General features: G+C 41.1%; 2 protein-coding genes across 2 annotated transcripts in view; one reads left to right on the plus strand and one right to left on the minus strand.

Moving 5' to 3' along the window:
• The window catches only part of retreg1 (reticulophagy regulator 1), a 49,398-nt gene extending 34,672 nt beyond the window's left edge, over window positions 1-14,726 (minus strand). Inside the window, exons 1-3 of the mRNA XM_049597589.1 lie at window positions 14,465-14,726; window positions 11,797-11,903; window positions 8,720-8,750 (exon numbers count right to left, since the gene is read on the minus strand). Of these exons, the coding sequence (XP_049453546.1) occupies window positions 8,720-8,750; window positions 11,797-11,903; window positions 14,465-14,661 (335 nt within the window). The 5' untranslated portion in view covers window positions 14,662-14,726. The remainder of the gene's footprint in view (window positions 1-8,719; window positions 8,751-11,796; window positions 11,904-14,464) is intronic.
• Window positions 14,727-21,447: 6,721 nt separating this feature from the next.
• Window positions 21,448-22,311, plus strand: rnf182 (ring finger protein 182). Its single transcript, XM_049597590.1, has one exon. The coding sequence runs from the start codon at window positions 21,448-21,450 to the stop codon at window positions 22,309-22,311; it is 864 nt and encodes a 287-aa protein (XP_049453547.1).
• The last annotated feature ends 1,528 nt before the right edge of the window (window positions 22,312-23,839 follow it).

Here is a 23,839-nt window from a genome sequence, read left to right on the forward strand (position 1 = left end):
AGTTTGGTGTGTCAGAGCCTTAAGGTCCAGACGTTCAGGAAGTTTTTACTGGGAGCCAAATTATCCACAGAGGTCTCCTCCTCTCCAAAACAAACGCTTTTCTGATGCTCTTGTTGTGGAGGGGCTGGCAAATATAGTAGCCGATGTGAAAACGTGAATGGGCCTATCTAGAGCCAGTGTTTGGTTTGTGCGTTCTGGGCAACTGTGGAAACATGATGGTGCAACATGGCGATGGGGACCCGCTCCCTATGTAGATATAAACGTCTCATTCTAAGGCAAAGAAAACATACTGTTGGCCCAGCGGCACAGCAGAGCCCGTTGAAATCACTCTGACTGGAGGTTCAGCTCAGCGCACAAGATGAGAAATGGAAGTGAGAAAAGTAAACAAGAGCCAAAGTGAAGAGCGAGTGAGACAAAAACAAACTTGTTACATAAGGTGAGATCATTTTTCTTTAGCTATTGAGTTCTTAGCAGACGTTTCCTGACGGCTTGTGTTATTGTTCAGTGGCGCATGGTAAATATTGTCTGTTCTTTCAACGTTTGGATTGTGTTGTTAATGTGCTAACTGGCTAACTAGCGTCAAAACAGTCTTCCAGTTTCCCTTTTTGGATTACAGATGACCGCCATCTGCTGGTGTGGATGGGTATGTCCGTTCATGCAGGTGAAGAATGCACATGCTTATTGGCTGTTGGTTTGGTGTGTTCATGCGCAACTTTTTGGCCGAGACATGGCGACGCCAGGAGATGCAGCAGGGGGCTCTCGTAGCCGCTAGTTCTCTGACATCAGTTTGGTTTTTGTGTCTGGGTCCTTAAATTATCAGAGGTGCAAGAGCCTCCCATCTCCAACATACCAAACAGCATCGGAGAAAAACTGATTTGTAAAGTGAAACTGCTTTATTCAGTGTTTTTACCGGTTTAAACCACCATGTCCGTTTGTTTTGGAGTGAAAGAGACCTCTGTGGATAATTCGGCACCTGGTAAAAACCACCTCAGCAATGAACACATGAAGGAATCTTAACCTGAAGAAGTTTCAACTGGCTGCAATCTATAATCCTCACCACTAGATGCCACTAAATCCCCCTAAATCTCACACACTGGACCTTTAAAACCTCCATGACAATAGTCCTTTTTACAAAGAGATCGCTTGAGGGCCACTACAAGTCCCTTTATCATGCCTCTTTTGCATTTTTACACAAAACCAAGCAACGACAGCATCATGCCACTCCAGTGGGTGATTTTAGTCAGCATGCTGGCATCAAGGAATCACAAGAGACGTGACAGTCATGACATGTAATGCAACAGCGTCAGCCTCTAGTGTGACATATAATATATGCATTAGCAGTGCTTTAGCAACAATAACAATGGCATTAACATGTCAATAGCAATCATTTACCGTCCCTGTTATATGGCGGCTGATCTTGTCCTCTGCTCGGAGGGTAAGGAGCTCCCGGACGTCATTGTTTTCCCAATTTTGACACTTATGGCCGCTGTTTTCCTTCTTTGAGTTAGCTGCTAACTGTTACCACCTCCTTTTTAAATCTACTGCGGTGGGCCACAGGCAAATTTTTTATTTTTTTTTTATCAATACAGACCACATGTTTAGCTCCATTACATTCAGTCTTTCTACCTCAGATTACTGTTATTGTTGTGAGATGGAAACCAGGGTTATTTCTTTGTACCAAAACACTCTGTGAGTCGCCCCTGACCTGGACTTACCCGCTTATCAGTTATATAACTCAGATGTGTTGCATCCAGCCTGGCGCCCACAAATCCCTCTCACCTCTGCTGAATCCCACCGAGCCTTCAGGGCCAGCAGCTGCATTGAGAAAGGGACAACTGCACACCTCTCCCTCGACCAATGTGACTCCCCCCACCTCCACTACAGTCTCACATAGCTGTGTCAGCGCTAGTGAAAGGTCTGACTGAACCCATCATATATCTATCAACAACGTGTGGAGATAGGTCTGGCTATGAGAGACTAGTTTCACGAAGTGACTGGGGATTTTGAAGACAGTCACAAGCAGGAAGTGGAAGGGCAAGAATTTTATCTGAAATAGGCCATCAACAGCAGGCTTATACACATAGTCTACATCCTGTGAGCCAGACAACTCACTCAACTCAGTCGGCCCGGTTGGGTCAATAATTTGCAACGTGGATTGTTTTACCAGACATTGACAGTCGAGAGCAGCCATGCTTACAGTTATCTTCAAATGCCACATGAGCAACAGGCTGGCAAACTCGGCCAGCAGTAGATAATCAGCCGTGTGTGTCTGACTGTGGATGGTGGAGCTGCTGTATGGATTTTTGAAGTTTCTTAGTTGCAGAGGTGGCTGTTAGCAGTTAGCTCCAATTGTTAACCGCTGAACGGCAGCGGAGCTAGCAGCCACCGGCCGCTGAACTTCACAGCTGATCCCGCAGGACTCCACTTAGAGCGGACTGGAGAAGGCTTATGGTTTGATGCTGTCTGACTGGCAGGTAGGAGGTTCAGTTATCTGTGAGCGTAGCTATGCTGTTATGGCGATGCAAGACTAGTTTTAGGTAGCAATGGGGATTTTGATAATGGTAACACGCAGGAAGTGGAAGGGGAGAGTTCTGTTTGAGATAGGCAGCCAATGGCAGGTTTCTACGCAAAGTCTACATCCTTTCAGTCACAAGCTAGACTGGTAGGGTCAGAAATTCACAGCATGGACCGTTTTACCAAGTGCAATTAGTGTTAATTTTGTTGACGAAAACTATGACGAGAATATCTGTCAACAACCTTTTTCCCATGATCAAAACAAGATGATGATGAGCTAAAATAGATCTTGCTAATAAAACTAAGACGAAATCTGTGTTTCATTTTCATTGACGAGACGAGACGTGACGTGACGAAAATGTTAATGATGCAAATATTTATTTCCTCGTTTTTAAATGTGACTGAGCAGGTTTCTGCGTACCTGTTGTTATGAAATATAAACTATAAAAGACGGTACTTGTGCATCAATTTTCCAAACAAGGTTAAAACGGTAAAATATGGCTCTTGCGCTATAGATGCACAGCCATGCAGTGAGCTAACATGAAGTGTAAACATGAGTTAGTACAGTGACAAGTAAAGTGGATTAACAGAAGTTAGACTGAAGGCCTTTCAACACTGAATCTGTTTTTGTCGGCTGATAGTGTTGCACATCTAAAAATAAATACAACCTCATGTTGTGTTAACCATATTTGCACACAGTCCGAAACTTTAGCACTTTTTTGGACCAGGTTAGATTTTTTTGTGTTTTTCGGATGTGGTGGTGGGACACAGCCACAACAAGGCAGAGGAACAGGGCTCACAGACACCAGTCGCGAATAAACCAATTTGAGTGAATTACATATAAAGTCAATATAGAGATGTGAATAGATGCAAATTCACATTGGCGAGATTGACACGATGCGCAAATGATGCGAATTAAGCGGTGGGAATGAAACAAGCTAAAAAAATCCGAATTTCAGCGACCAATTTGTGCTGTTATAGCCAATCAGCATTGAGATCCTCTGCGGACGAATGACACAGAGGACTTACCCGTGGAAGTTCATTCATCAATTCAGCAATTTAACACGAACATGAGCTGAGTGATTTGCACGTATGAAGCGTCGACACAAAATATTATAGCGTTCAAACTCTCTCAGTAATGCCATGTGAAAATTTGTACCATGTTTGGTGTGAACGCAGCATAACTCAAACAGCCCACTTTCAACAGGTCAGATAGTAATATTCAGGTGGATGATGATGAAGAGGAGGAGGATGTGAACCACACACAGAATGTGGAGACAGAGAGGGAGGACAGCTCTGTCCCTTCATGCAGTTGGGGTGCCAAATGACGGGGGGGAGTGGTGACAGTCAGATAGGTGACTCCAGTGGAGAGAGGCAAAAGAGGACATGTGTCTCACTGTGCAGAGGCCAGAGCTGCCAAATAAGTTACATTTTGCTTTGTGTGTGGTCGAAACAAAGCATCACCAGTGAATGATCAACATTAAGTTAAGTCATTGAAAGTACAACACAATAATCAATCTAATCTAATCTAATAATAAAGTCTATAAAATAAACAAGAGCAGCTTAATTTAACAGTGACATTACGCCGAGACGAGTTTTTTTGAGAGGAAATTAACCTTCTTCTTCTTTTTCACCCCATAGTAACTGACTGGGCATGTTGATCCTGTGATGTTATTCCACAGTCTGTGCTCAGTCTGGTGTTTAAGGTCATGTGGGGAGGTTTACTAAGTCTTTCATACTGTCACCTGAACCTTCTTTATGTGCTCAGGCTCCACCAAGTGGTAAAAGTTCAAATGTAAGGAGGACAAACACATCCAGACAGAGAAGTTATTATGGTATGTAAATCCAGCAAAAAAATCAACTATACTATTACTACTATTTGTAGATGATAAATATATAACACAGACATATTCCCAGAGTTTTTCATTTGAAAAGTAGTACAGTTAGCGTACATACTGTTTCCTTTTATACACAGTGGCGCACACACACACACACACACACACACACACACACATATATATTAGGTGGGCACGATATTGGATTTTTTGCCAGTATATAACAACATATGTGGCTGATAACTGATACTGATATCGATATATCCACTGTTTTCTCCACCTACTTTTAACTGATCATCAGCTCTCCTCTGTAATGGCATTAACATCATACTATGCATGCATACTCTTATCATGACGGCCCACCAGCGGATGGAGACATGAAATACAATGCTTTTCAATGTATGTAATATTCAGTCATTGTGCAAAATTTAAAAAAAAAAGCATATTGCCCAATTCTAACAGTTCATTTTATTGGCCGATACAGCTGACGTGCTAATATTATCGTGCAATGAAATACGATGAAATGAATATGCTTAAATAAAGACTGGACTGCATGTTTTGGCATTTCCTGACAGTCCATACTGAGGCCTACAGCTACTCATATATTTACTCTCTGAAGACCTGCAGTTTTTATGACCAGCATACAGCTCAGGAGTCTCATTTATAACTGCTGCATACACCCAAAATGAGGCCTGAAAGAGGAGTACGCCATTTCTCACACATAAGTTGTGTTCTATAAAAACAAACTTGACAGGAGAATGTGCACACCTATATGGAAACTTTAGTTTAGTTTAGTTTAGTTTAGTTGACAAGAATTTAAATACAGCAGAAAATACAGCCATATATGAAGTTGTCATGGACAGTCCAGGACCCATGCAGACGCGCACTTTGGAGACAGGAGAAGCTGGCGATGCAGATGGTGAGGTGGTAAACTGAAGCCAGATTGTAGAAATGAAATGTGCACACATTAAATTTTCATTTAATATCACATGTTACTTATAGATCCAGTTTTTCATAAACATTCAAACCAGCAGTTGTGAGACATAACTTTTCCATAAGCACCTTTCAGTTCTGAAATCAAATTCTGCTCACTATTTCACATTCTCCCCCTCGGACACTCGGTGTTGCCATGACTCATTCATAGCAGGCTCATTTCAACACATCAGCATTCATGAGGTGCCTGTAGAGGGTGAGATATGAGGCGGATTCACGTACGGACCATTCCAAGTTGATTTGGGATTTATAAAAGGAAAATGCTCACTGGCAGGTGTACGCAGGGATTTATAAATCAGAATATTCTTTGGCACAAACCATTTAGGGCTGTCGTCCCCTGGTACACCATGGATGCTACGCACTATCTCATAAATGATACCGCGGGTCACCTTTGCTTCTCCCCTCATTTGGCTCTCCCGCTGGTACCAGGATCTGTCTGTAGACAAGCATCTGACTGTCTTTCATATCATTTTCAGAGTCACAGAGCCCACTAATCACTTTCCGATGGCATGACTGCGCTCTCTGCTTATTGGTGAAACCTAAAACCTGAGGTCATCCTCATCACTCACTTGGCTCTGGCACACTGCTCTCAACTGTTTACTACCACAGAGTAGTAAAATAATATTTTGGCTTTATTCTCAAATTATTTTTTCTCTTATGGTGTACCTGATTGATGAATCTTTCACAAGGTGAGTGAGTGATTTGTGACTTGAAACTGAGCCGTCACATGGTTCGGTCTCAGAGAGGATTAGATTAGACAGTCATGTGTGACCAGGCAGCTTCTCAACAATCCAGTGCAGATTTAGATGAGTGTATGTTCAACAACACATCTGTGCATCCAGTTTGACACAACACACATTTCTGGTGTACATGATATCAGCAAGGCGTGATTCAAATGTAAGAGAAATTAATCTTTAAAAGTTTTAGTTTCAGAAACATTTCACAGGAGGCAAAAATACTTTCATTGTCCATGTTAACCATGAGCAGGCAGAGCCAAAGAACCAAAGCTTTACTCGCTAACAGAGTAACAAAGAGGTCGGAGGTGTTTTTTTTTTCTTCACTGTAAAGTTACATCTGCTTTGTTTTTCTCATCATGGCTCTAAAATGCCACACTACCCAGAGGTCTCAGCGGGTGTTGCCATGTAGAGCTGAAGCAAATCCAGAATGTTTTGATGTTGAAATAAGGAACAAAACACTGACATCACAGCTGCTGAATTTATCCCACACTGACCCAGAATCTCGTAATCTTTAGCTTCAGCCCACCATTAGTGGCACGTAACAGATTTTTAATGGAGTTTGTGAAATGTACTGGACTTCTATCCTTCCACTTTATTGTCTGCAGACTTGTACTGTTGAGTTTTCATCAATGAAATGGATGTTTTCTAACAGTTTGTCTTTTGTACTGATGACTGAACAAAGAGTTTCATGTCCATCTGAACCTCAAAGTGCTCCAACTGTCAGTAAACTAACAGTGTCTATGAGAAGATTTACAACAATAGATTACAACAAAATTCAACACACTCATGAGGTTATTTTTAATATAATTTTCACAACATTTAAGTCATGATACAATATTTTTCCATCCATCCATCGTCAACCGCCTATCTGAAGCAAGTCGCAGGGGCAGTAGGCTGAGCAAAGTATTCCAGACATCCCTCTCTCCAGCAACCCTTTCCAGGAACCACGAGGCATTCCCAGGCCAGATGAGATATGTAATCCCTCCAGCGTGTTCTAGGTCTACCCCGGGGCCTCCTACCATTTGGACGTGCCCTGAACACCTCTAACAAGAGCTGCCCAGGAGGCATCCTGATCAAATGCCCAAACCACCTCACCGGGCCCCTTTCCACACGAAGGAGCAGCGGCTCTACTCCAAGCTCCCTCCCGATATCCAAGCTCCTTACCCTATCCCTATGGCTGAGCCCAGCCATCCCACAGTCATTACCCAAATCTCATGACCATCGGTGAGGGTTGGGACATAGATGGACCAGTAAACTGAAAGCTTTGCCTTCTGGCTCAGGTCCCTCTTCACCACGACGGTCCGGACGATATTATTGCAATTTTGAATATGTTGCGATACACTGAGTATTGTGATAAAATACACTGCTATATACTGAGATTTATTACCTTTCTTCAACTGTACATTATGTCCCAAAGGAAAACTTACAACATCTGTTTTATCTAATAAGATAAAGTTTTCAGTCTGTTCATCTCACTTCAGCCATTTCTTTGCAACAGCTAAATGTATCTACTGGACTGAAAAAAACAATTTATTATACTATGCTAGTTTGCTACCTAAAGTTTACTTTGTATTTGTCATATTATTAATTTAGCTTGGCACTGTGTGACAGTACGATTTTGCCACACAAAAATATCGCAATACTATCTGTTTCGATTTTTGCTCCCACCCCTAGCAGCTGTATAGTCGACTCGTCTAATGCTAATGGCAAGATAGCAACTTAACATAAAGTCCGACTTGTGGCTAATTCATGAGAATAAAATGACATAAGTAGGGTTGCAGTGATATACCAGTTTCAGGGTGACCGTGATACAAAAGTTGACGGTTATCATATATATATATATATATATATATATATATGTATATATAAAGGTATATTTTATTTTTTTTTTGGTTATTTTCAAAAAGGAGACTTTTAACACATACCTCCATGAGCAAAATGGTTTCAAGTTTCAATTACAGTAATATAACATTAATTTAACCAACATGAAACCTTCTGTTTTCATCCCTTTAAGTGTCGTTCTGACTGCTAATAATAATAATAATAATAATAATTCTGTGATACCGTGATTCTGTGAAACCATGACATTTTTTTAAACTGCTACCTGACGGTGAAAATCTCAAACTGTTGCAACCCTACACGTAACGTGACTTAAACTTTTATACATTTTCTCATCTGTAAACATGATTTATGTCTGAGTCAAGTCAGATAGATTTTCACTGGCAACAAATGGCCCCTTGTGACTTCACAACGCCTTTAAAGTGTGTCTTTTCTTATTGTTTTGATGGAGAAATGGCAGAAATTACACTTTCATAATGTTTAAACTGTCTGTACAAAAAATTTGACACATTACTGACCAGAATTAAGATGTCTTCTGTCTTTTCTTCTATTTACTGTACTCTTTACTGTGCAGACTAGAGAACTGAGTTTGTCTCTCAGGATTGGTTCTGAGGTGGTTCTGATCGTACCTTGCATCCTTGGGTCGCCACTCCTCAGAAAAGTCAGACACCACCTATGGGGTCCCTCAGGGTTCTAGTTTTGAATGTCTGTTTTTTTCCTACTTTCACTTTAAAATGCTCTGCCCAACACCAAACACACACACAAACACACATCCACCTCAGATGCACTTCAGTGTCCTACCTTGCAGTCATGCTGCGCCATAAGTGAGCTCCTGTGGGAGAGAGGACATCTATTATTCATCATCACTGAGTAGGTCACATCTCTGGAAAATGGCATAATAATGAGAGTAAAATGACTAATAAAAATAAGGACCCTGTATAAACAGATAATGAATGACAAGACAGGAAAAGGCAGTTGTATATATCTACACAGAAGTTATTATTGCTGACCAATACGGTACATTCATAAACACTTCAAATCTCCTTTAACCTGCTCACTGCTACATTATACCTCCTGTTTACTACATGTTTATATAGTGCTTTTAAATGTTTATACAGTGCCAAAACATTAAGAATAAAAGTGAACAAAAATATGTGGACAGTTTGTACTTAGAGCTGTGGGAGGTTGCAGGATGCAGATGCAGAGATGTTGCAGATAACAGCGGGATGCTACTGTGCCTGCAACTAGGGATGCGCAGATATGGAGTTTTTTCAACGGATATCAATAATCAATAATAACTTGCTTCTCATTGCCAATAACCGATACCATACCGATAATTTCACATTTTTGTGTTTTAAAAAGAAGTGTATAACCTGTAGTTTATGTACAGCTGAGGGTAGGAAAGGATAGTAGTGAAAGATGTAGTAAGAAAATATGGAGGATTTAATATTCCATAGCTCTGACCTAACCAAATTAATAATACATAGCTGTAATACAACAAAAACGAAAAACAGTTCTGACTCTTCATACCTGCCAACATTAGGTCTACCCTCATCACCCCTGTGCCCATATAACCCTACACTACAGATGAACAGAATTAATACAAGGATATGAAGTTAAAATTACTTTTAATCAGTATTGAATTCATAGTTGACAGTAAGACAAAGGGAGATGATGAAGCCCAGTGTTACTGTGTGATTCTCTGGTGTATCAGTAAAGTGTATAAACTACACTGCAGAGTGAAGTCTCTATTAACAGAGACAAACACTGACAGCTGACTCATATGCACATTGGCAGGTCCGCGTTACATCTGGCGTATAACATGTTTATATCGTCACACTGCATCTTTATAAACACACCTGGGCACCATCTCACCGTCCTACAATAAACTAGCCTACAACTACCAAGTAGAATAGCGATGAGCTATTGATCCACCTCACTCATTAACAGACTCAGACAGACAAACGGCTGTGTCTCACACACATACAGCCAGAGAAAGAGACGTGCTCCAGACTAGGCTGCCAGGTAACGATACAAATAATCGCTAACTGTAGCACCACATGGTTAGGGGTTATTAATAAGTTTAACAACAGAGTTTGTAACAGAGTATGTAAATAGTCTACAGTGAGACATCGGTCTATATATTGCATGTGAATGAATTTACCGCAGTAGCACATGTGCAGTATAGCGCTGCACTGCTAGTTTGTGTGTGAGGTGGATCGTAGCTCATCGCTGGTCTTCTTGTTAGTTGCAGTCTATAGTGTGACAGTTAGACAATATATAAACAAAATAAACAAAAATATTTAAATAATTTTCTAGCATTAGATTCATCTGAAAGGCCAACAGATGGAAAACGACTTTTTAACTCTCTCTCAAAGATTTTTAGTTGTTTCAAACCTACTTGATACTTTTATACTCATGTTTTGTGTCCTGTGCTGCAAACCTTTAAACCTCTGTAGCTCCAATGTTGTGTGCAAAAAGTTAACGCACAGCCCTGCTATTTATTTTATATCGCAGTCTGTTTTTATAAAAGTGCATGTGGCATCTCAAATGTGGCTTTGACTTGCAACCAAACATGCAGCTCATTTTGTAGAAAATACAGACACATATATCGTGTATCACCTGTCAGCCTGAAAATACCAAGATATGAATTTTTGTCCATATCGCCCAGCCCTCCCTCGACGTGTTTCGCCCTGTAAACAACGTGCTGCAGTTGTTGTTCATCTTCTTCTCTGTGTTTATTGGCCTTTGCAAACCAAATTTAAAAGTACATGTATCGCCACCCACTGTGTCGGGTGTGTAGATGCTGCCCTATTTATCGGCTATAATTTCAATTATCGGAATAATGCATCATATTACAAATGTCCAATTATCGGCTGATATGTATCGGCCAATTATATATTGTGCATGCCTTGTTGCAACACTATCTGACCTCCTCAGAGTGCAGCAGTCGCTCTCTGTGCGTCTCCTCTCATAGAGCATCATTTTGTCAAATGATGGTTAAATACTTTTGATGTTTGAGATCCCTGATATATTTCCTGCTATTTTATTGTACCAACTGGCAGCATCTGTATGTGGCATTACGTGCAGTACGTTCAGGCGGCCCACAGGAAGAAACATAAAACAAATAAAAAAGGGACCTAGAAGTATAAACAGCACAGTCAATATGAGTGTTAAAGTGGACTTCCTCTCTACTCGGTGTTCATTAAGCCTCATTTGTAGGCTTGGCAGGATTTACAGTCAGCCAATATTAAGAGGTACAAGGGTCAGAGCCACAGTGAATAAAAAGAAAAAGCTTTTATCATCTCTCTGGATAATCGAAACACACAGTGATGAGTTGCATCTTGTTTTCATCACGCTGGTTAAAAACATCACTGGCATGTAGAACACGTGCGTCTAAACAAAAGTGAGCGACGGTCAGACTGATGAGTCACCATCTGTGTGTCATCCTCATCACAGACTCGTCCTTTCTCATCAGGCTAACGAATCACCATCAGGGTGAAATCATCTGGTAGTCTAAGATGGACTCCAGCAGGTCAGCGGTTGAAGATTATTTACAATATTTTCTCGATTCATTGACTAACTGTTTAAAGGGCAGGTGGTCTGAGTGTCAGAAAAAAATGAAAAATATAAAACTAATTCCTATTACATTATTTATCATGAACAAATGCAGCTATATTTTTCATCAGTATATCAAGGGGGCATTTTAAAGCATGTGTTAATGTTGAGGGAGATGTGTCTGAGGAATGTTTTCAGCACCTTGTTGAATCTGTGCCTCGAAGAATTAAAGCAGTTCTGACAACCCAACACTAGTGAGGTGTACCTAATAAAGTGGCCAGTGAGTGTATATTACACAGTATAGGGTCATTTGGTGTTACCTGTGGATCTGGACCAAGCGACGTCTCTTGCGGTCACCGTGACGACCAGCAGAGCCAGCAGGACGGTCAGGAGGCTGTAGGCTCGCAGAGAGCTGAAGGCCACGAACCTGAAGAGGAACAAAACAAAGGTTTCACTCACATCAGACAGCAGTTTGTGACAGCATCATGTCGTATCAGTGTGTGTCAACTTTGCTGTTAGCTGCTTGTAGCAATGAAGAAACTGAAGTTTACTGTCTGATGGTACTAATGGATGTTAAGAGTGACCATATTGGATCATATCCTATTCTATATTATGATTTCTTTAATTTTCTCCTTTATTTATTACGCAGCATTACAAAGACCTTGCAGTTTATTTCCCTGTCCTCTGTGTTGTCTTTGGGAATTTGGGGGAGGAGGAGTTTCTAATATTACACATAAATTACATATGGTGAGTTTTTTATGGGCTGATTTTCTTTTTTATTTGTTTTTTAAGTCTGTATTTTTTTCATTTGACTGTTTTTAGGCTAAAAAATAAATTCAAATAAATAAAATTTGTATTTCTCCAGAGGAATCAGACCACTGAGGCCACTGTGTGTGGGGATATGAATGTACAGAAAATATAATTTAACTGTTAAATGAATATATAAAATGTATCAGCTGATTGTATCTGCAGATATTGGCCTCTCACAGGTATATCGGTAATGGCGTTTATGCTGTCTGATGTGCACTGATGTGATTTTAAAGAACATAATCAGGAAAAAAATGCTTGGAGTGATTCATAATAATCAAATTCCCACTGGCGTTTAATGTTTCAGTGCACTGATATCATTTTTGGCAATAAAGTTCACTGTTAAACTGTAAAAAAAAAAAAAAAAAAAAAAAAGTGTAAGAAAGTGTTTGATAACCATATTTGAGCCATAACTGCAATGTATAGATACAAAGACAGACAGATATAAATATATATAGAAAAAGATAGATCTATACATAGATGGGTGGAATATCAACCAGTATATCAAAATCTAGACTTTTTACTTCGTAATATCAATATCAGCCCTAAAAATCCAGCGTCGGTCGGGCTCTAATAAAATGTGAACGAAATTTCTGAGGGTCAGGTGTTTCTTTTTTAGCAACATCGGGGAGTTAACATAAAACAGTATATATAAAAAAATATAATAACCTATAGTGTATATGATTAGGCTGATTCCAGTGTCCGAATATTTAGTATTTCCCCCCTATTGAGGACATACAGTGGGATATTATTGTGAATTTATACAGCCTAATATAAGAAACTATAAGATATTCTGAAAACAATTACACACAAACAGGATAAACAATGTGAACTATTTGCAATCCTCATATTTTTAATATCATCTGAATATTTTAGTGACATCATGAGATCTAAGGGATTGTTTGTTACTTATGAGGGGGCGCAACAAGGGGGAGGCGTGTCAGATATTTTTTAAAAAAAAAGATTTTTGCTTAGGGGAGGTGCATACGAATTTAAATAGTTGTATTTTGCATTTATTTACCTCAAATTTGGTTCGGAGGGCATGTTTTCATTTAAAAAATTATACCATTTATCACAGCCAGAACCTGTAAGAACAGAAATTATCGTTGGATTTTCAAATTTCCAATGGTCCTTGGACACATCATGTGCAACGAACTGTGTATATAAATAGTGATATTTCGTCAACAATAACTTAGCATGAAGGACACGAGTGAAAAACCGAGGCTTCCTTTCTTTGAAACCTGGAGCAGCATCTCTTTTCTTGTGCTACTTTCCGACGCCTTTTGCAAGTCTTTAAATCTTTAAACCCTGAGCAAATTGGTGTCATTTCTTTCAAAAACATGGGGAAAAAAGTCAACGAGCAACTTAAGAAATGTCCCACGAATTGCAAAAAAAAAAAAAAAAGATTTAGAAAATGATTTAAAAACAAAAACTAGGGAAAACAGAAAACATCTAAAGAAAAACTATATTCATAATTACTATCATTATTACGTTTTAAAATTATATCACAAAATTACTATTTTAATTTTTAAGCACTCTTTCCAGGTCATTTCATAGTTTGTTTGTTTTGAACTTTCTTTTCTTTTACATTTTTTCTTTGAATTTTCTCTTTTTACTTTCTTGCCATTTTTTGGGTCATTTCTTCTTTCATTGCTCAGTGTCTTCTTCCCACGTTTTTAAAAGAAATCAAGCCTTTTTGTTCAGGTTTTTAAGGGTTAACTTTTATTTTAAAAATCTAATAACTAGTTTATGTTTGAGGGAGGGTCATGCATTTCCCAACAGTCACTCAGGGAGGCTCAAGGAAGAATATCTGTAGCTTTCCAGAGGGTCAAAAATTACAATTTAAAAAAAAAAAAAAAAAAAAACAGTCACACCCCAGCCACCTCACTGAGTAAAGAACAGCCCCTAAAGGATACCATTGATTTTGTTCAATGTTGCTGCAACTGTGAACAAACAGGCACTGCATGCCTTTAAAATCATAATTAGAGTAGTCTATTGTAGGATAAAAGGATTTTAAGCAAAAACAAAAGATGGCTGTAAATCTAATTAAAGCCATATAAATATGATTATGATGAGGTTTTGGGGTCAATCCAAAGTCATAATAATGTTTCCGTTAATTACCAGGAGCTCAGTGTAATCAGGATGGGAGCCTGTGTGATATCCCTGCGTCATGGTGCCTACCAGATCACCGTGTTGGCTGCAGCAAACAGCGCTGAAGTCCTGCACGGTCTCTGCCTCCAGTTGACCAGGCCGATGAGACGATACCCTACGCGGCAGGGAGGCGTCTCCTCCCCGCGGTGTCCCCGGCTCAGCGGCCCCGGCGGCCTGGCAGCCGCCTCCTCGCCGCCCGCGGTTCCTGTTTCCCGGCTCCCCAGCATTGGAAAACGACCGGGGCCCCTCCGCTCTGCCGCTCCGCTCCTCCAGCAGAGAGACCAGTGTCAAGTTAACCGGATGGTTTGTGATAGTACTTCCGGTGCTGGGTTTTCAAAAATAAAGGTCATTGAAACTGCAACCTTACTAATGTGTATAATGTCTATACAATCTAAACATAAATATTATTATACCTTATATAGTGTGTAACAGTCTGAGAGACGTTTTGTACTGACATTTAATTAAAATGATTTTCATATTTTCTGTCATAATTTCATTAACATTGTCATTGTAGTTGAAAAAGGTAGCTTTAAGTTAAGATATTTTAAAACACGCCACCTTTAAAAAATATTGTTCAGTTAAAGAAAACGTATTGTTCTTTATGTAAGTTTATTTTTTTGATCCAGAGTAATAGGTCACATGACTAGAGTTCAGGGGTCGCACATGTTATGGGCTGAGGCAGTATGGCGGCAGATAGAACCAACATGGCTATACAGCAGAGAGCCGACATGGTTGCAAAGGAAGCACATACGGCCCCACATTAATAATATGCAGCACGTTCCAAGAGGCGCACACGTTTTCACAGTGTCTAGGTGTCTGTGAAGGAGTGAAGTATGGAAAGAAAATTTTAAAAGACATCTGTATGATGCGTGGCTATTACTTCCTTGGACCGCTGCAGTTACATACATGGACTCAATGTATCCCACAATGCATTGCAAAAAGTAGTGTACAACCGACGGTCACTAACCAAGCAAACCAACTAAACCAACCAACCCAACTTTTCATCCCAGGCTTTCCAATGGGCCCCTCCCACTGGGGCCCTGGGTAATCAGTCCCACTTTTCCCCCCACTACAACACCCCTGGCAGTGGTTCCCATTGTGAACCTGAGAGTCGAAAGGGGGTGAAGAAATAAATCTAGGAAGCAACAAGTTGATAAGCTTAACTAAGATAGGAGGGGGAAAACATGTGTCTTCTTCACAAAATTCTGTTTAATTTTCTAGCTTATCTCAAATATTTCCCCTTTCTCGTAAAATACTCAATAACCTTACTGTTTGCAGGGTTTCAATTAAAAGACATAAAAAGACAGTAAATGTGTGACGTGTGCAAACTATGTTTAGTACTTGCATTACTGTTATTGAAAGAACAACGACCAGTAATGTCTATTTTTATATTTTTAGAGGATGAGTGTTTCAAAATCACAGTACCATCTGAAAAATCTTAAGTAAAATTCGATGAAAATTCCCCACTTTGAAAAAAAAAAAAATCAGCAATGACTGAGGTCTATTTGGTAAATGTGACTGCTAAGCCTCCCCTGGAAGTCCAGCTGACAGCCATGGAAGTGTACATAAAGAGGAAGAGTACCTACTGAAATTTTATTGAATTTCATTTCTCTGACCGACTGTTTTTCAATGTATGCCTTTTATTGTGAAATACACAATCGCTGAACTTCCTGTTTCATCCAGTCCAGTTTTTTTCCTGACTTGAAGCAGCTCGAGACTTCAGCTGATGCTTGTTTTGTTGTGGTTCAGGTCACTGACGTCAGGTTTGTGTGTGTGTGTGTGTGTGTGTGTGTGTGTGTGTGTGTGACGTCATTTCTTCATGTTGAAGTCTATACTGATATTGACTCAACCTATACACGTACACACACACACACACACACACACACATACATATACTGTATATATATGTATATATATATATATATATATATATATATATATATATATATATATGTGTGTGTGTGTGTGTGTGTGTGTATGGTGGTACTCCCCATGATCCCGTATAGCCTGCATTAGTGTTGTCACGAATGTTGTCTCGATACTGGAATTTCTAACTTCATACACAAACATTCATTGAAAAATATCAACATTGAGACACTGAGGGCATATGATTACAATTTTTTATTTAAAGATGAATATAACCTGGCTATAACATGACAATGACAACAACAACTTTGACTTTTTTGGTTAGTAGCAGAAAACAGCAAAATGACTCTGACAGCTGGTGCCAGTGTATCGATACTGTGGAATATAAGTATTTAAACCAATTTAAATATTCAGTGTCAATATGTATCAATAGATATATAAACCTGTATGTAATTTTTATATTTCGATCCGCGCTAAACAGCAGACAATCTCAGGGTGCTTTCACACCTGCCCTGTTTGGTTCAGTTCAATCAAGCTCAAGTCCATTTGCCCCCTAAGTGCAGTTTGTGTGAGCAGGTGTGAACACACCAAACGCACTCAGATACGCACGAAAACAACAGGACCGAGACCTTCTTGAAGAGGTGATCTGAACCAACTGCAGTCACATGACACATTGTTTGGGTTAAACATGAGCATGTTACAGTCCTGGAGGATTATTAATGTGCACCTCCTCCTGTACTGCCTTAATATGCACATTCAGCACATCCAATGCATCAAAACATTGTTTTCTAGTTGGAGCCGCGCCTCGTTTTCAAACTGTATGGTTTGACTAAAATGAACAATGACAGCGATATAGTCCACGATGAGCAGCGCTAAAATCACCCTGCGTAGTTGTCCCTCCATTGTGACATTAGAAAGTGACACATTTATCTTACAAGTGTACTCTTCTTCAACGTTTTGTTTACTTCCTGGATTTTTCCCGCATGGAAATTCTGACCAATCAAGAGCAGCTTTCTCACACAAGACATTTTATCTGGTCCACTTGTAAATGCTGCCGTGAGAGCACAAACCAACTCTAGGCAATTATGCAACTTTGTAACAAAATTAGTCCCTGATCCAGACCAAAGCAAGACAACTCTAGGTCTGAAAGCACCCTTAATGACTTGCTGATGAAGACAGAGGAAAATCTAGACGCTAAATAGCCAAATATTTTTCACAGAACTTTATGCAGACCAAACTGGAGGTTAACAGACAGTGAATATCGGACACTAATATGATAGCTGCAAAATGGTAACATTGCTTTGTTTTTGCTAGATTTTAAATTGGAGTTAGTTTATTTTTCTGCCCCCTAGTGGTCAAAAATTACCTACTGCAGCTTTTAAAAAAAGGTTTAAATCATTACAAATACAACACAATATTAATAGTACAGTGTGGTGCATTTATCAACACACTCCTACTTATTAGTATATAACCTTTACTGAACAAGTTTGTTTTTGTTGGTTAAAGTGTATGTTAAAAAAGGTCTTCCAATTATCATAATGATGCCGCAGAGTCATTTGTTGGACTGAGATCATGTTATGGATGACTCCACTGGCTTGATTGGAGCCTCATCAGAAATCTGCCATGGTGTAACTTGCTTACCAGCAGTTAGCCAAATTGTTTGTGTCTTTGTTTTAGTATTTTCTGGAGCTCGTTGCCACAAAGCCGGCTGTGGGGGACCTCATATCATTCTGTTGTCAGGATAATCGACTGGTTTGAGCCAAAAAGTGACAGTTTGTTCCTGATTCATCACACCACACCAGAGAGAGTACACAAGTATCACACGGAATGCTCTGTGCATCTGGCAGGAGTGGTGACCAATGCCGAGTTTTGACAAGTTTCGCTCAGCCTTGAAGCCAAGTACCGTAGGAGGCATCGTTTTGGGCCCAGTCCTGCCAATTTGCCAAATTCAGTTAATTTTGCAGTATAAAACAACCTCAATGTTCTGCCCAGGAACACTCACGCACTTGCAGTCACAGAAAACATACATTTGGCTTTGTAACAATCTTTGAGGTCATTGAATAACACTACTGTGACTTGTAAACTTGTAATTTTATGTCCTAAACAATTTACCCAGCAAATACAATGATAGCTTGATGAATACCGCCTGTGTGTGGGAGACGCTGTATGACAGACAGTGGACTGGGCCGTTTGCCACAAATGACAGAGTCAGAATGAACCAGTCTTGGGAAGTAATGGCGAAACTAAGAACTACAAAGAGAAGATGACCCATTTTACACCACCGCCTGCACTGTTCTGGACCTGAATCAAGATCAGAGCTCAGTGCCAAACCGTGATCTCCAACAATGACCTGCTCCACTTTCCACTGCCGGGTCCGCCCCTTCGCTCCACACCACTACGCCAAGCTTCTCTTTTTTCTTGCAACACAGACTCACACCTACAGGTCTGTTCTCAAGACAGATTTGAAGTTTGACCTTTCGACCCTATCACGCAGCAGTTGCTTCAGCTGTCATTGTGATGGATCCACTGTGGTTCTGCTGACATGAAGCTCTGCAGCTGCTATGATTTTCATCTCTGTGACAAATGAGCAAACCCACTTCAGGTTAAAATCTCCACATTAAGTATGTAGACAATGAGTTAGATTTGTTTTTGTCATGCTGCTAGCCTATTTTCAAGGACGAGAATAAAATTTCATGCCAAAAGTTTTGATCTAATGCAGTGACATTCAACTTCCAGCCAAATCTGGCCCCTGAACACTTTCTAATTCACAGGGAAAATAAACTGATTCACACTTGGAATGTTTATTCGTACTTTTAATATACATTAAGCTGCCTTTAAACCACTACACGATAACCATCCTGACAACCACCTACCCACAGGAGCGTTCCCCAAAAAATCCAAGTGTTCTTAAAAGCAGCTGCTGCCACTACAGTCCAGAGCTGTGTTGATGAGCAGGTGCTTCAGAGAACGTCGACGTCATGTAAATAGCTGCATAATGTAGGAAGACAATAGAAATAATTGAAATTAACAAATATTTCTACATATTTGGACAATTTACCAGTCATCTAAAGTTTGGTGGAAATATTGCAGGTCCAGTTTTTCTTGTGGTTGTCTTCATCAGTTGCTGACGCTGTGTTCAGACCAACATTATCAGCTCCTCCATCTTGTCGTCTTTCTGCTTACATGATACCTTCTATTTGATGGTCAAAAATCAGTTAGCTACTGCCCGAAGTTCAACATGGTGAACTCAGTATCGTTCACAAGGGCAGCAACTGCTTCATACCCCTACTGCCTCATTGAAATTAGTGGAGGCTGCCATTTACCGCCTGGCAGAGTGAGAGCAGCTTAAGGTGCCAGAGTTCATTAAAAAAGCATCATGCAAGGTACTGTGAAGTTGGTTGTTGACGTTCTGGGACACAGTGTCAACTTTCGCCTGTTACATGCATACCTTCTTTCAAAATACACTTCCGTTTCACAGGAAATGTACAGTTTACATATTAACATTTTTTTCCTTCAATAAGTAACGCACGTGGTTGGGTTCAGGAAAAGAGAACAGGATTTGGCTTTACAATCGTGCGGGAAGCAAACACTGGTTTCCTTGGTGAAAGTTGGTGCTTGCTGGACCCATCCTACACCCCTCACACCTGCCCTACGTGGACTTTTCGCCCACTTAACTTTCACTGTTGCCCCACCATGTCTCCCCCTGATTGCCTGGCAGCTATAAATAATAACAGGGACCGGCCGTGTATTATGCCGACGTGAAAGGATGTTTTTTTTTCATCGATGTCTGACACCTGACGTCACTGTCCAAGCACTGGTTTTCCATGTTTTTGGACTGAGACTGCGTTGGCTAAGCCTTAAATGTCCTCACACCGTAGAAACACCCCGGTGTACTTTCACCTGAGAGAGCAGCGTTTGTGTCCCGTAAAAGTCTCAAACCAAACCCTATTCTGTTTTCCTAAACCTAACCACACATTTTTGTTACTGAAGAAAAAAAAGTCAATTCGCTATGTTATACTGACAGAGTGCTTTTATTTTGAAAGAGACTGTATGTAAATGTTAAATTACCAGTGAAAACGGAAGTGTATTTTGAAAGAAGGCAATGCATGTGACAGGCAGAACTTGACGCAGTGTTGCAGAATGTCAACAGCCAACACACCCAGGGTACCTTGCACTTCATATGTGGATGTGGAAAGTCCATGACCAAAACGTCAATATGTGACGAGGTTGAGGTGAGAATGTGTTGTCCAAGAAAAAGTGATGGTGAGATTTATTTAGCTGCAAAGAGATTTGTTTAATTAAAAAAAAAAACCCTGCAAAACAGAGGGATATGAAACAGAGAGAACACACACACTGTCTCACACATATACACACACTCACAGACACTGTCACACACATTCATTCATTCAAGTGTGCATTCACTCGCAGTGAAGCTCACACACTAATTTATTGCGATGACTTGTACACACAGTGTGCACAAACTCATACTTACACACACTTAAACATATCGTACAGACACTATATTTGTGTGTGTTTCGTGTGTGTGTGTGTGTGTGTGTGTATGTGTGCGTGTGTGTGTATGTGCGAGCCACTAATTGGACTGAATTTCACTGAGCAACAAAAGATCAGGCTCGAAAATTCCAGCTCTGGTTTGTACAGGCTTTGCTTTGTTGTCCGTTCGCCTCTGTTTGTTCTCTTCTAATGCTGTGTTAACAGTTATCTCTCTCCCTCTCTCCCTCTCTCTCTTTCTCTCTCATGTCTTTCTTTCTGTCTCTCTCACTTTCTCTCCCTTTTTTTCATGCGGCCTATGAAAGGCTTTTTTGCCCCAAACGAAGCAGCGTTACCCCAACTGCTCAGAGGCAGGCCAACCCCAGAGGCCAGAACTCACGAGGGACTTCCCTCATCAGCTCCCAAATCTCTCACTCTCTCTCTCTCACACACACACACACACACACACACACACACACACATACACTGCAGGAGCCTGTTGGACAGCCATAATGAACCCCAGACCTTCAGTGGAGTGGACCATTGTCACCGTCTCCATCTATGGGAAACTTGCCGTGCCCCTCGCTGCTGAGCCTGGACCTGAGCTGTTGGTTGGATTTTTCTGTTGATCTCGACGCAGGATAGAGTTCAGGGGGAGGATGACGATTGAGCTGCAAAGCCCTGAGGATGGTGGAGGTGGTGGTGGCCACGTGGACATACTGAGCACAGAGGAGCTGGAGTGTAAGATCTGCTACTGTGCGTACAACCTAGCAAGTCGTAGGCCAAAGGTGCTCGAGTGCTGCCATCGTCTGTGCGCCAAATGCCTCGCTAAGATCCTGGACCTGGGTGAGTCACCTCCCAATGCTGTTGTGTGCCCATTCTGCCGCTACATAACCAGACTGCCTGGAGAGGCGGTGAGCAGCCTGCCAGATGACTGCAACCTGGTGGCGGCACTGGCCCTCCAAAGCAGGAATCAAAGGAACCTGCACTTCCACCAGGAGGCGACCACGGAGCTGCTCCTCAGCCCCAGGCGCCTGAGCTCGCTGATGGGCAGCAACCTACCTGTGATGCCCCCTTCCTCCTCCTCATCTGCGTCTTCTTCCTCCACCACCTATTCCTCCATTCGAGGGTCCCCTAACTTTGTGGTCATTACCATCATGGAGCCTCCACCAATGCCTATTTCCACACAGGACCTCCACCTCCACCACCAGCCACATGGATCTCACACATCAAACCGAGGCTACCGCTCATCAAGTCTAGACTCCATGGCGTCCATCACGCAGAGGTGGACGGTGTGGAACTGTGCGGCCCTCCTGTGCCAGACCTCGGCTCGGGCTCTGGTGTGGGTGCTGGGGCTGCTGTACTTCAGCTCGCTGCCCATGGGGGTTTACCTGCTCATCATGCAGAGGACAACGCTCGGGGTGCTGCTGGTGAGCCTGGTTCCTGCCAGCCTCGTCATGATCATGGTGTACGGCTTCTGCCAGTGTATCTGCCATGAGTTGTGGGACTGCATGCCTCCGTAATGGGACCAGATGAATGGGCAATGGTTTGCTTTGAATATGCTTGACAATGGATCTCCAGAATTCACTAATGGGGATGTTACTGTGTAACTGACCATGGAAACACTTCAATAGCAGAAAAAAATGCTCCTTTTCTTTATTGGAGAAGAGAGCAAGCACATTCTGTACATTACAAATGGAGCTCACAGTTTGGGGCTTTTCATTATTATACATGTTAATTTGTGCTTTGTTTAGCTTGGTAGCTGACTAATTACCTGATAGAGCTCAAAGTGTCAGATTTAGCTGAAACTTTAATGCCAGTTCTGGTGGAATCTGCTAAATATTATGCATATTGGCCGACTGTTGTAGTGAGAAACCTGAAGGTATTTAAGGTGTTAATAATTACTGTCTCTGACACCTGTGGATCTCATTTGTTTCAGATTGTGTTACAGCCATAAAAGCATCAAATGTGAACTTTAACATCATGAAGTCCTGACAGTTCTTGAAATCCGCATGAGCAGCAGAGTGTTGTCAACTGGGAAAAATACTTTTAATGCACCAAAAAGGGAGATCAGGATGTTTTTCACCTTTATAGGAGCATATTGAGGAGACACGAGATATACAATAGTTTGATCCTCAAAAAAATGGTTACCAGGTAAAGCCTGTTAAAGGTGATTTAAAAGATGAAACCAACTCAGCCAGCCTTTTTTTCTTTTACAGGGTGAGAAAGACCCTGTAAAAGTAATCAATAAGATCTTAAAACTAGGAACCATCTTGTGCTGGGATCAGTCCAGTCTCTATAGCAATCTGAGAGTGTAAAGTGGAGGGACAGGGACCCCTTTCCTACTTCCTACCCCCCTACTCCTGTCGCCTTTGCTTGGACCACACTCATCTTTAAACCCTGCCTTCACTGTGATCTCAACTGCACACGTGTAAAAGCCCAGACTCACTGAACCGACTTTAGAGAGCTAGCAGCAGCAAAGGCCCCCTGCTACCTTGCCTGACGTTGCCACGCCAAAAAGTTACACTTGATCACATGACAAAGACTATGGCCAACAGCCGTAACATATGTTTTGTGCCTGCGTGAAAAGAAAAGGTCTCCATAGCAACAGAGAGCAGTAGTCTGTCACTGTCATTCAAAAAGGGAAACTGAAGAGTGTCTTGATGCTAGTTAGCACATTAACAACACAATCCAGTGTTAAAAGAACAGAGCATATTTACCATGCACCGGTGAACAATGACACAACCATCAAAAAGCATTTCTGCTAAAGAGCTCAAATGCTAATGAAAAATAATCTTACCTCCTTAACAAGCTTGTTTTTGTCTCACTCCTTTTTGACTTTAGCTGTTTGTTTACTTTCCTCACTTCCGTTTCTCCTCTTGTGCGCTGAGCTGAACTGCCAATCAGTGTCATTTCATTCGCCGTCAGGCTCAGCTGTTGGCGCAGATGCTGATTCAACATGCTGAGTCAGCCAAAAAGGAAAGATAAGGGGCAACGGTGCGGGACACACAGCAATGACTAGGGCGACAGACGTTCATCATCGGTCCAGCA

Source organism: Epinephelus fuscoguttatus, linkage group LG15 (genome assembly GCF_011397635.1).
Source record: "Epinephelus fuscoguttatus linkage group LG15, E.fuscoguttatus.final_Chr_v1".
NCBI lineage: Eukaryota > Metazoa > Chordata > Actinopteri > Perciformes > Serranidae > Epinephelus > Epinephelus fuscoguttatus.